The 13456-nt window shown below is 42.7% G+C and overlaps 1 protein-coding gene across 1 annotated transcript in view; it reads left to right on the top strand.

The window, feature by feature from the left end:
- Positions 1-9850, top strand: part of AGBL2 (AGBL carboxypeptidase 2) — a 35134-nt gene extending 25284 nt beyond the window's left edge. The window contains exons 13-18 of the mRNA XM_063094187.1: positions 972-1102; positions 5211-5277; positions 5837-5959; positions 6450-6557; positions 7759-7845; positions 9574-9850. Coding sequence (XP_062950257.1) covers positions 972-1102; positions 5211-5277; positions 5837-5959; positions 6450-6557; positions 7759-7845; positions 9574-9747 — 690 coding nt within the window. The 3' untranslated portion in view covers positions 9748-9850. The remainder of the gene's footprint in view (positions 1-971; positions 1103-5210; positions 5278-5836; positions 5960-6449; positions 6558-7758; positions 7846-9573) is intronic.
- Positions 9851-13456: the final 3606 nt, after the last annotated feature.

The raw sequence follows: 13456 nt of genomic DNA, 5'->3' as shown, positions 1-13456 counted from the left end.
AAAAATATTTAAAGGAAAATTTGGCCACAACATGGCCTCTTAAATCATTTTTGCTATAGGTCAAAATCTGAGCAATCCCATTCTAACTTTTCCTTACTTGATACTCAAAAAAATAAAATAAATCAGGCCATTGCTGTAGGGAAAGTGAAGGAAAATGATCAGAGTCCCTCAGATGTTCAGAATCTTGTCGAGCATTTGATGTAAATAGGCATGTGCGCCCAGGTATTCCTTGGTTATTGTCTAATGTTAGTGTGCATGTGCACCCAGGTGTCCTGGGTTATGACTTAAGTATAAAGGATGAGTGGTTCTGATCCACAGGGCCCCCCTGCCCCTGGGATGTCCCCGGGGGGTCACGGGGAGGCTGCTACTGATGCTGGAGGCTATTGCTGCCAGTGCCCCCGAGAGGCCACCGCCCCACTGCTTCTGCTGCTGCTACTGCTGCTGAGGACTGAGCTCGTGTCATCTGCCAGTGGCTCCCAGGATCTTTCCCAATTACCTAATGTGGACCTGTGTGTGAGGGGTCTGGTGACCCAGTCTATACAATGGGTTTGAAGGGTCTGAGCCCTAGCACTGACAATATAAATTGAAACTTAGTGTGACTAAAATAATGAAACGTTTTGGCTTTAGTTATGAAATGCCTAGCCGTACAATTAGTGTAGCTATTGCCTCTACCTGACAACTGGCTAGTCATGTAGCTATTGCTGTAGCTTTACAATCGCATTGTTTAAGAAATTGGCTATAGCCAGAGAAAGTGGCTAAAGCAAGTGCTCATTGATATTGTGCCCTAAACAATTTGTTTCTACAGCTCACGTAATTTATCTGTTAACACGTCCTTACTAGCAGGCAGAGGCTGCAGCTTACTGTTTTTGTGTTCCCAGCAATAAATAAAGTGCCTTTCAGCATATACTTAGTAAATATTTGATGAATAAATAAATGAATTATCAAAAATAGTTTTTGTTTCACTTTCACAGTTCACTCAGTGTCTAGGAGAGCTTAAGGAGCTCTTACAACAGGAAATCCAAAAGAAATTCAATGAACGTGGACAAGATATGGATTTAGAAGGAAGCTGGTGTGACATCTCTTTGTCTGACATTGAATCTAGGTAACAAATTTTATTTCAGAGAAAAAACAAGTTTAACTTTTAAAAAAAATTTGGGGTTTTTTTGCTCTTTTGGTTTTGGTTTTGGACCTTAAGTACAAAGAATTGAGTAAATAATACTCCTCAGTTTATGACACACTTAAATACATTTCATTCCTTCAGCAATTATGTATTGAATGCATATTCTTTGCCAGCCTCTATTCTAGGCACTAAAAAGGGATAGCGAATTGGGCAGGTAGTTTGTGTAGGGCCTTGTAGGCAATTGTAAAGCCTTTGCCTTTTATTCCAAGGGAGATAGAAAGCCTTTGGAAGGTTTTGAGTAGAGAAGCACTATGATCTGACTTAGTATTTAGTTTCAACAGGAACACTCTGGCGACATTGTGGGAAATAGATTGTAAAGAGGAAAGGTTTAAGCAGCGAGACTCATTAAGAAGCTCTTGCGGGCCGGCCCGTGGCTCATTCGGGAGAGTGTGGTGCTGAGAACACCAAGGCCCCGGGTTCGGATCCCATATACGGATGGCCGGCTCTCTCACTGGCTGAGCGTGGTGCTCACAACACCAAGTCAAGGGTTAAGATCCCCTTACCGGTCATCTTTAAAAAATAAAAAAAGAGGCTCTTGCAATAATACAGGTGAAAGGTGATGGTGGCTTAGACCAGAGTAGTAGTAGTGATAGCGGAAACGTGTGAATTGGTTAGATTCTAGATGTATTTTGAAGTTACAGACATTAGAATTTGCTTATGGATTGGATATGGGTCAAGAGAGAAAGAGAGAATGACTCTGCAATTGATTGGATGGGGTTGCCTTTAACTGAGATGATCAAGTGGGTAGAAAGGGTTAGGAAGGTGGTAAAGATCAGGAGTCAAGTTTAGGCTTGTTAAGTTTGAAATGTCCGTTAGACATTTAATGGAGATATTGAATAGACAGTTGAATATATGAGTCTAGAATTCAGTGGAGAAGTCCAGTAGAGAGAGTCATCAACAGATAGTTGATATTTAATCCTTAAGACTGGGTGAGATCCCAAGGCAGTAAGTGCAGACAGAAAAGAGGTCCAAGTCCGAGTTGGACATCACAACTCTAATAGAGTCAAAGAAATAGGAAGGAACCAGCAAAGGAGACTGAAAGGGAACCAGTGAGGCTGGAAGAAAACCAGGAGAGTGATTCTTTTTAAAACTTAGATCATGTCATTTCTCTGTTAAAAACACATCAGTGGTTCCCCCAGTTCATTCGGATAAAAAGCCAAAGACCCTCCAATGGCCTACAAGGCTTTAGGATTTAGCCACCTGATACCTCTGTGGCCTCCAACATTTCACACTGTGCTACGGCCACACTGGCATCTTCACTCCTCCTCAGACTTGCCAGGCCCTCTCCTGCCTCAGGGCCATCGAACTAGCAAATCTATATGCCCAGAAGGCTCTTTCCCCTGATATCCACACGGCTAATTCCTTCACCTCCTTCAAGTCTTTGCTTATGTGGCCCACACTCATTACTCTAATACTGCAACTTGTTCCATGCACCCTGCCCCCCCCCCAGACCCTCCCGCCACACCCATCCCCCTTATGTGCTCCACTTTTTCCATAGCATTTATCACCTTCTGTCATTCTATGTCATTTAAGTCTTTATTAGGTCTGTTATTTATTATCTCCCCTACTGGGAGATAGGTTCCACAAGGTCAAAGATCTTTATTTTGTTCACTCCTGTTCCTCATATACCTAGAACATACCCATTCTCTACCTAGCACAGAGGGAGAGCTCAATAAGTACTTGTTGAATTAATTTAGTATGCAGGATCTCAGCTCTACCCTTGTAATCTCCCTGGCTATTTCAGGAAGCCCCCAGGTGGGTGGGTATCTCATGGATGTACAAGAACACCTTCTACCCCAGCTTACTGGCCAAGACTGCCCAGCTGCCCTCAGAAGGTATCTGGGCTGGGCATGGAGGTCTTTTTTTTTTTTTTTTTTTTTTTGTCTTTTTCGTGACCGGCACTCAGCCAGTGAGTGCACCGGCCATTCCTATATAGGATCCGAACCCGCGGCAGGAGCGTCGCCGCGCTCCCAGCGCCGCACTCTCCTGAGTGCGCCATGGGCTCGGCCCACATGGAGGTCTTCTGCTAGTAACTGCACTGTAGTCTGTGATGGACAGTGGGAAGGGGATGGCTCTCCCACCCATACTATGTGGCACATTGATATCTGGGCCCTAAAGCAGTGCATCTGTCTGAGTCTCACAACTGTCTCCTTAGGGACCTTAAACCAGACCATTGGGCCAGGTAGGGTGTTCCATTTGCCATGTTACCCCTTCCATTCTTCTAGAATCCTTTGCCTAACTGTCCAAAACCACTGTACCAATCCCTCTTCATTTTCAGCCTCAAAACCAAAATGCCTTCTGCATGTCAACTCATAGATATAGAGCCCAGAGGGAATCAACTCAGAAATAGCCTGACTCTGCGTTCTAGTTGGCTCAGCAGGGACATTCTGATGCACTTGGTTAAGAATTGTTGAAACCAATCTTCCAGCCTCTGCATCAGGAAGTTGGCTATCAAAAGCCTCCAGGGGGCTCCACCTGTTCATTCTCACAATTGCACAGAAAAGCAGACTGTGAGTGTACACGCCCAGTTTGAGTTTGCTCTGTCTATGTGTGCACACACACGGTGTAAACATCTAGTGCTTATATCCCTTTTTTTGGTGGTAGGGAGGCTGGCCAGTAGGGCATCCGAACCCTTGACCTTGGTGTTATAACACTGAACTCTGACCAGCCACTCGGCCCGTGGCTCACTTGGGAGAGTGTGGTGCTGATAACACCAAGGCCACAGGTTCGGATCCCTATATAGAGATGGCTAATTAGCTCACTTGGGAGACCATGGTGCTGACAACACCAAATCAAGGGTTAGGATCCCCTTACAGGTCATCTTTTTTACAGGTAAAAAAAAAAAAAAAAAAAAAGACTTATTCAGTGACCTCAAAGGCTACTCCTCAACTGGAAAAGCCTTTTGAGAACAGAGAATTTGGAATTAGATCAGAGAAGGTAGGGCTTTCTTCCTGCTGTCTTGCTGTGGGACTCCTCACTGTGCACTGAGGGGAGGGTATGGAGCATAAACAGAATGAAGGGCTGGGCAAAAGAATTGTTTGAAATGCTGTCTTTTCCCATGAGATTTGAGTTTTGTGACTAAGATACGTTTTTTATATGAAGCCCCCGTTAAATAGAGCACAGCTTTCAGGTCTAGCCATCTAAACCCCAAGAAAGGGAAATATAATGTGATACTTAAGCAAAGGACATGATGAAGAAAGAAAGGATTATCTGAGTCCCCATTCATCCTACCCCTTGCAGAAAGAGGGAGGGGACAGTTTGTGGGGAGAAAACTTTAGATTAGATATGCATCTAAAACTTTTGAAGAGAGAGTTGGGGTGATATAAGTAATACTTCTAGTTTTTGACCTGCAGATTCTTTGTTAAATTTATTTATTTATATATTTAACACATTTTTTTACAGAGTACCTATTGGTACCTGACTCTCTGAACCATCTAGAGAGGAGTGAATGACCTGCTCTCAAACAAATCACAGTCCCCTGCTGTTCTCTAGGCCTGCACATTGGGAATCCTATGGCCTCACACAACCTCTGCCAATAGCAACTTTGCCCCTCTGGCCAGTATTCCCTTTGCCACATGGATTGTGAGCTCCTTGCTTCCAGGCGCTCTGTCTCATTCATCTCTATTCCCTGTGCCTAACACACTGCCTGGCACACAGGAGGTGTTCAGAACAAATGAATGAATGTTCTTATCAAGAATTCTTAGTAATTGAAGCACAGATAACGTGGCAAGTAGGCAGACTAGATATCCTAATCCCATGCAGCTGGTCTGGTAAATGTTATACTTCCTAGACATGTTTTTTTTTTTTTTTTTTTTTTTTTTTAAAGATGACCGGTAAGGGGATCTTAACCCTTGACTTGGTGTTGTGAGCACCACGCTCAGCCAGTGAGCGAACCGGCCATCCGTATATGGGATCCGAACCCGGGGCCTTGGTGTTCTCAGCACCGCACTCTCCCGAGTGAGCCACGGGCCGGCCCCCCTAGACATGTTAATAACAGTTATTTCCTTTTCTTCTTTCCTTTTGGAAACAGCACCAGTGGTTCTGACAGCTCCCTCTCAGATGGTCTCCCTGCTCACCTACTGAACATAGCCGAGGAGGTGAGACTGTGTTGACTCTTACACATCCAGGAAGTAAAAGCCTTTTAAAAGTCATGACATTACTACATAATTTGGTGGAATTTTCCAATGTCCTAAGATTTACAGAAAATATAACAATAGTGTCCCAATTGTTCACCCAACAGACCTTGCCCTGGAGTCTTTCATTTTGTCCTTCATAACTTTGTTGCCTAATTATTAAAGCCACCTCATAGTATCAACCAGACTGAGTCTTTTAACCACACATCTAATGATCTGTATTATCTGGACCTAACGCTACATAAGTAATCTGATTTCACATTGTAAATCACAGATATTTGGTTATTGGTATAGATATCCCTTTAGCCATGTATCTAACATAGTGGGATTTGGGAGTATTAAGTAGGGAGCAGCCTCTGGTGAGGAGGTAAGTGAATTGTTCACTCATTTTCCAAACCAACACCGTGAAGGCCTGCATACTGGGTTAGCCTTTGTGTCACGAGTGTTGTGTAAAAAGAGTACTATGTGGGGGGTCTAACTCTGGAATCCTCAGTGACCAGTTTTTCTGAACTTTCTGGAACAGTTGAAACAGAAGAAGATATTTAAGAAGAAAAAAAAGAAGCCACTTCAGACTAGGAAACAGCGAAACAAGCGGTATCAGAAAAGTAACTCAATGCAGGAGTTTAAGTTAACAGAAGATGCCCCAGTAAGAAAGCCCTGCTGCCTACTTCTACTGTCTGGTTACAGAGGATTCCATATAGGGAGCAGGAAAAGGAGTTGAAGTTTACACTAAACAGAAAGGGGATGAGGCCTGGGGCAGGGGAAGCTTTCTATTTTGAGATCAGAGCTTTTCCATGAGTCCTCTGAGCAGGTTTCAGCTTCAGTCTGCTCATCCTCTCCTACGCTCTGGCACAGGAAGTCGGCTTTGACCAAGTCTGGATTTCTAGAGGAAAGAAGTGGTACTGGAAAAGTGGAGGTTGGAGCTAGTGGGGTGGCTGAGGGACCAGCCCTGGTCCAGGCTAAGGATATCTGGATAGCTCTTCTCAATCTTTCTCTGCACTGCCACACTCACACCATACCCTCTGCTTTCTAAAGACAAAAATACTTTCAGAGATGAGGGTTTTGCTTTTGGGTGAAATGGGTCAGTTATGAATGGATTAATTGAAAAAGATCCTCTTTTCACTCAATCCTTCTAGGAAACGGCAGGATTTGCTTCTACTCTGCAAAAGCAGCCTACCTTTTTCAAAAATTTGGAGAATTCCACTTCTTCAGCAATGAAAAATGAAAAACCAAGGTTGAATGAGGTAGTGTTTTTGCTTGACTCTTTGTCACACAGACTGTCTGATTTCTTCAACTAGCACGTCTTCACTCCCACAGGGTGAAGAATGAAGTAGCCATTTATGTCACCCTTACTTGTCAGTGCCACTGGGAGCAGGGGAATATTAAGATTGGGGGAGACACTAGCACTGCTTTGAATTAGACACCACTGAAGTCTGACATCAAATACTGGTGATTTGTGGTTTTAGGATGCTTGACCATCCATTCTTCCATCCATCCATGCAATCAACAAATTCTATCAAATACCTACCACATTCCAGGCCCTTTACTGGATGCCGGGAATGCAACATTGAACAAAATTCTCTCCCTGCCTCAGGGACTTTAGAGTCTGTTGGGGATCTAAACAGTAAGCAGGAAATTACATGACAGAGTAGAATACAGTGGCAACACAAAGGACAGGCACCCGACCAACTTTTAGTACTTTAGAGTTTGGTGGCTATAAGATCCTGATTCTTTTATTTATAATAATAGGTATAAAAAATAGGTTTTGGGGATGGCCAGTGAGCTCCATGGGTTAGAGCATGGTGCTGATAACACCAGGATCAAGGGTTTGGACCCCCTTACTGGCCAGCCACCAAAAAAAACCCCAAAATAGAGTTTGGTACAATACTCATGGTAGCTAATTCTTAGTGGATAGCGTGCTAACGGGGCCCTCCTTGTGTGGAATGCTACCCTATGGTTAACAGTGATGTAATGAGGTCTCACTGTGCTACACTGGGGAACCCCCACAAAGCACAGCTGTCCTCATTCAATATTGAGAGCCATTGGTGCCTACTATAACAGTGGCTAGAGCACAAGCTTGGAAGTCTGTCTTGAGTTCAAATTCCAGCCCCTCTATTTAACATTCCATGAGTTAATGAACCACCCTGGGACTTAGATTCTGCATCTGAAATATTGGGGTGACAATATCTTCATCCAAAGTTTCTGTGAGAAGTACATGTGAGACTGTGTAAAGTATCTGGCATATGGTAGGCACTCATTCAATGTTAGGCCCCTTCCCTTTTCTTTCTTTGAATTGTTATTCGTTTGTGTCCTGCTTCTCTTTTCATATTAGAGTATCATAAGAAATCAACATGCATAAGTAAAAAGCACACAGACAATCCATATTCAATATAATCTCTCTTACGCAAATGGAAAATTTAGTGAGGATATGTTCATTTATTTTAGACACAGTTAAATGGAAGAGACAAAGGCACCTCCCTGGACCCACCAATGACCACCCTGATTCTGACTAAGAGTAAAGAGAAAATGCAGGTACTTCACCTAATATATGTACATGTATGCCAGCAATTCATTTTAATTAGTTTTCAAAGGTATTGTGTGATTTGGAGGGGTGGTAATCCGCAGTTCACACAGTTTTGCCTTCTCAGATTTGTTCTGCTCAGGTGCACATCTAAGGCAGTTTGCACCCTCAGGCCATAAACTACCTGGCCACCCTGGGGCATAGCCCACAAGGTACTGCAGGACCAGAGGAAGCCTACCCAGAGTTAAAAGCTTGCCATTGAGAATTTAATTTTTTTTCAACAAACTCTTGTTAGGCAGCCATTATCTTGTAAGTCCATGGCAACATGTCAGGTAAAACAGTGATAGTGAATAAGGCAGCTGTTCTCAACCCTAGATGTTAACAACACGTAGGGTGTTGCCATCAGATGTGAGGTGTGCCTCACATCCAGTGTTACCACTGATCATTCAAAATTGAGGTCTATGAATGATTTGCTTTTTTTTTTTTAAAGCTGACCGGTAAGGGGATCTTAACCCTTGACCTGGTGTTGTCAGCACCAAGTGAGCCACGGGCCGGCCCTAATGATTTGCTTCTTTAAAAGAATGTTGCAATGAGTTCATATTTATCCCTATAATATCTCTAATGCTCATTTGCTCTTGCATATTCTTTCCTGTGAGGGAGGAAGAAGAGGTGGAGAAACAGCTAGTAAGCTGTTGTTTCAAATAGCTCTGGATATGTGGATGGGATAGTGTTGCTCAGATGTGTCTGGATGGAACAAAGGATGAGAATCACTGGTTAATTTAGGTGTACTAGATACAGCATGGACAGTTCTCCCAAGGTGAGGTCCTGGCTGGCTTCTCTAGTCTAGTGCTTGAGAATTCTTGGACCGATACTCTTACTTATCTGTCACTGTTTTCTGGTGAACTTACTATTTATGTAGCCTTTAAAGAACTGTAAAGACAAGATCCTCTCAGAAGGATGACAAGACAGTCACCATGGTATGACAGAAACTGAAGAGCGATGGAAAGAGAGGTTTAAATAAAGTCAAAGCAAAGAGGGTTTTGGTCCTGACAGACTGATAAATGTTGAACTTGCCCTCTTTCCTCATTCAGCATTTTGCACACGGTCTATGAGTAACTAAAACCGTATCCCACAACTGAAACATGCTGTTTAGGCTGTAATATGTAACCACGGACTCAGTTAAATCCAATATGGTGGATCAATGCCATCTAAACCTTGACCTTTACCTCATTTTCTTAAAATTTCAAGTGTAGTATTTCTCTGACAGAGGTGTGGGCATTTAACTTCCATAGCATGCCAGGTAAACAGAGTTGAAAAACTGGGGCAGTATCCCACCTTGAAAGTTCTCTTCCTTTATGTAATGTTTCTAGACAGCTTATAAAATGTAGTCCCTCCATTTCTCAGGGCAATTAAAATGTTGCCCATGGACCTTGGTCTGACTACCTGAGGGACTAGGACAAATGCTCAATTTACCTCTGCCCTGTAACAATGTCAAATACTTTGGTATTTGGGGAGAAAATGCAAATACTTCTCACTAACTCCTTGTAAAGTCAACCCCAACCCTAACTATAACTTTAGAAATTACAAGGGCTGGTCTGTTAGCTCAGTTGGTTAGAGCACAGTGTTTTAACACCAAGGTCAAGGGTTCGAATCCCTGTACTGGCTAGCTGCCCCCCAAATAAAAACCTTTAGAAATTACAGCATAAAGTGAATTTGGCTTTTTTATCTTGTTTGCACAGAGTAAGAAGCCAGGCTTTACAATATCATGCTCTCCAAAGAGAAGCACAAACTCCAGCCAAGATCCAGCCTCAGGTATGAAGCCAAACTGGCCTAGGAACAGATATCCTGCCACAAAGAGAGGCTGTGCCACCATAGTGCCATACCCGCCCCTGCACATATGCACGTACCCGTAGGTGTGCCTGGGCCACACCACGCAGGCACTTCCTCAGGGTGGAATCCAAAAGCCACATTTTGAGATGGTGGGGAGAAGTATGACGGGGAGCTACGTTCACTTGTGTTGTCCCATGTTGTGCATTCATCATGCATTGACCTCACACTTTGTACTTATCCTGTGTGCATGTCCTCAAGATGCATACCTCATACATTCAGTTATTTTTTCATAAAGTGAAATTTTATTATGATGTATCGAAAAGCTTCCTTTATCAGAAACTGAAGTGTGTGCTCATGGAACTACAGCACAGACACACCTCATTTTAACCAGTATTCTCTCTGAAATTATGTGTGAATGAATTTTAAAAGATCAAACTCTGTTTTAAACATATTGTGGGACTGTGCTATATAAAAAAAAAAGTCTGTGTCAAAGCTTTCTAGTTATGAGTGATCAGTCAGACTGTTGTATATCAGGTTTTCTCAGTGAGGTATTCCCACATAGAGATAACAATTCATGTATTACCCAGAATTTAATGTTGTGTATATTATGTTCAACAAGGTTATGGAAATTTTTTTTGATGATTAAAATTCTTTCTCTCTAATCAAGTGTTTCCTTTCATTGGTTAACTGCATAATCTTATGTGAACAGTTTGTTTGTTTGTTTGTTTGTGACCAGTCTGTATTGAACAGATATTTTATATTGGCCATTTCTTTCCCATAGTATCCTCATGAGCACCAAGCACAACCTGCCGGCTGCAGCATGTTATGTCAACATGCTGAAGTCATGTTAAAGAAGTGTCACTCGAGCTCATGCCAGGCCCCCTATGTTAACTTTACCTTTTTCCTATCACATTGGATTGAAAATTTTTTTCATTGTCACTTTTAAACTTTCACCCCTACCACTGCCTGGGTGACTAGTGATTAGAACAACATGGCAACACAAATTTTATTGCAATCCCAGTGTGTGTGTTTTAATTCTTAGAGCAGTTTTGGATTTACAGAGAAATTGAGCAGATAGTACAGAGTTCCCATATACAGTAACCTCCACACAACTCCCCCGCCCCCCACACTGCGGGAGTTTTTTTTAAAGGGAATAATATCTTCCCACGCTCTTTACATAGGGAGTTTGCAAATGGCCTTGTCCTATGCCACATCTTACTCACATCCTAAAAGGATTATTAGCATTTTAAGTATCTAGAAAGCTCCAGCCGAAACCCCACTATTTGTCCCTAAAAGGATATCCTTAAAGGACAAATCCCAAAGCCATTATAAACTGCTGAAGGCAAACTTTATTTGAAAATTATTCAGAAATACTTGTTTTTGCTATGAATAATTTTGGAGAAAGTTTATAAAAAGCACCTCAATATGTTGATAATATTTTTGGAATAAAAAGTCAGAATACTGTACATGATTAGTTTTTTGTTTGTTTTTTAATTTATTTATTGAATCAAAATTGATTATACATATTTTTGGGGATCAACATTGAGATATGTGGATCAAATCAATATTACTAGCATATATATTGTTATAAATCTTGTTATTGTTATAAATTGTTATTCTTTATGCCCCTTGTCCAATCTCTCCCCATCCCCCCTCCTTCCCGTCTCCCCCCTCTAATTACCCTAGATTTCTTCTCTCCTGAAAGAATAATGGTTACTCTGTTGATTTGTTGCCTAGATGATCTGTCCAATGCTGAGAGGCATGTTCAGGTCCCCCAGTATTATCATAGAGCAGATGCTTCTTCTGTCACTCTGAAATGGGCTTTGTGGAGCGAGGCATCCTCTTCTTTTCTTTATCAATGCTGGTGACTCGTGTCAATGCACTCCAGTGGCTGGCAGACCATCTGCATGGTGGTTGTGGCATCTAGCCGCTTTTGCAGCAACCGCAGTTATTGTGGTAGCTGTGGTGGGCCACACACATGGAGGTAATGTTTTTGGCATGCTCCTTGGCGCTGGCGGTATGCCTGGTTGTGGGGTGTTTCTGGTCTCTGGATCCATGCCTCAGGTCCCTGGGTGGGCACCGAGGCACTGGCATTGTGTGCCTTGTTGTGGGAGGGAGGTCGGTCCCCTTCTCAATGCCTTGGGTCCCCGGGCAGGCCCTGAGGCACTGGCACAGTGTGCCTGGTTGTGGGAAGGGCATCCGGTCCACTTCTCCATGACTCAGGTTCCTGGGTGGGCCCTGAGGTGCTGGCAGTGTGCCTGGATGTGAGAGTGAGGTCCAGTCACCTTCTCAATGCTTCAGGCCCAGATAAGAGTTTCTATACAACCCAGATCCACCTGGTTTCTGGAGAACTGGAAGTACCTATAATGCAGTTATGCATTCCTGACCAGTCTCCTCTGAGTGGTCCTGTGCTGATTGAGGGGTGGGTCAGCTGTCCTTGCTGTGCCCCAGTGTTCTTCCAGTGGGCCCATTTCCCCCACTACCCGTGCTCCAAACACCAAAATACACACACATACACACACACACACACACAAATTTTCCTCCTTGGATTAGGAAGAAGTGTCCACAGGAAATTTACATACTGTAGCTTCTAGAAGCCAGTGTGCTTTTGGTAGGAGGCTTGAAGGGGTAACTCTGGCTAGAAATGGCAAACTAAGGTAATTCATTCTAACTGCCTGAACAGTATAAATCAATATCATGTTGCTGGAGAAATAACCTGAAGTCTCTTGATCACTAAACGTGAACAGTGAGAATAGAATGAAAGAGAAGTAGAAATGGGCCGGCCAGTGGCTCGGGAGAATGTGGTGCTGATAACATCAAGGCCACGGGTTCGGATCCCATGTTAGGATGGCCACTTTGCTCACCGGCTGAGCGTGCTGCTGACAACACCAAGTCAAGGGTTGAGATCCCCTTACTGGTCATCTTTTAAAAAAAAAAAAGAGAGAGAGAAGTAGAAAAATAGCATTTTAATCAGGCCAGAGGGTAGATAAGATCAACTTTACATTCAATAGTTGTTGACAAAGTTTAAGGATATGGGAGAACAATGAATGTACTTCATACTTTGTTTTTTGTTGTTGTTTTGTTTATAAACTAAATGCATAGTCACTAATAGAAGTGACTATTTGAGATTAAAAATGGATTTCAGGGGGCTGGCTGGTTTGCTCAGCTGGTTAGATTGCCTCCTTGTAATACCAAGGTCAAGGATGTGGATTTTCTTCACCTGAATGCTGCCTTATCAACTAAAAATCTCAGCCAGCTGCCAAAAAGAAAGAAAAAAATGGAACTCAGGTGAACCAGTTTTCTTGAGAAGCCTTACTTTTTGGACCATGTGGCCTAACAGAGGCCCTATTACCGTCTGGTGGCAGTATACCTTTTTTGATTTTTGCAGAGGTGACAACACCTTTTAAAAGTGATATAAACAAATGTAAACAGGTAAGGTGATGACAGTAAACATTACTATTAACAACTTTTTGGTGGAACATTTAATATAGGAACTCAGTATGGACATAGAGATTCTTTGAGAATAAACATTTTAGATATTTTTTCCCATTTGTCATCAAAAGTTGCAAGAATTTTGGAGCTCTACTAGGTACTTGGCCACTCTGAAACTACCTTTGGTCTTTGGCTATAGATAAGTGTAAAGCTAGGTGACTACACCGTTGGGTTATATAGCAATAGCTACACTAAAGCCAAAACATTTAATTATTTTCGTTATACTGTTTCCATTTGTATTGTCAGGGCTAGGGCTCAGACCCTTCAAACCCATTGTACAGACTGGGTCACCAGACCCCT

This window comes from Cynocephalus volans, chromosome 4 (genome assembly GCF_027409185.1).
Source record: "Cynocephalus volans isolate mCynVol1 chromosome 4, mCynVol1.pri, whole genome shotgun sequence".
In the NCBI taxonomy this organism is placed as follows: domain Eukaryota; kingdom Metazoa; phylum Chordata; class Mammalia; order Dermoptera; family Cynocephalidae; genus Cynocephalus; species Cynocephalus volans.
The sequence above is the reverse complement of the archived record's forward strand: the minus strand, read 5'-3'. Positions and strand labels throughout refer to the sequence as shown.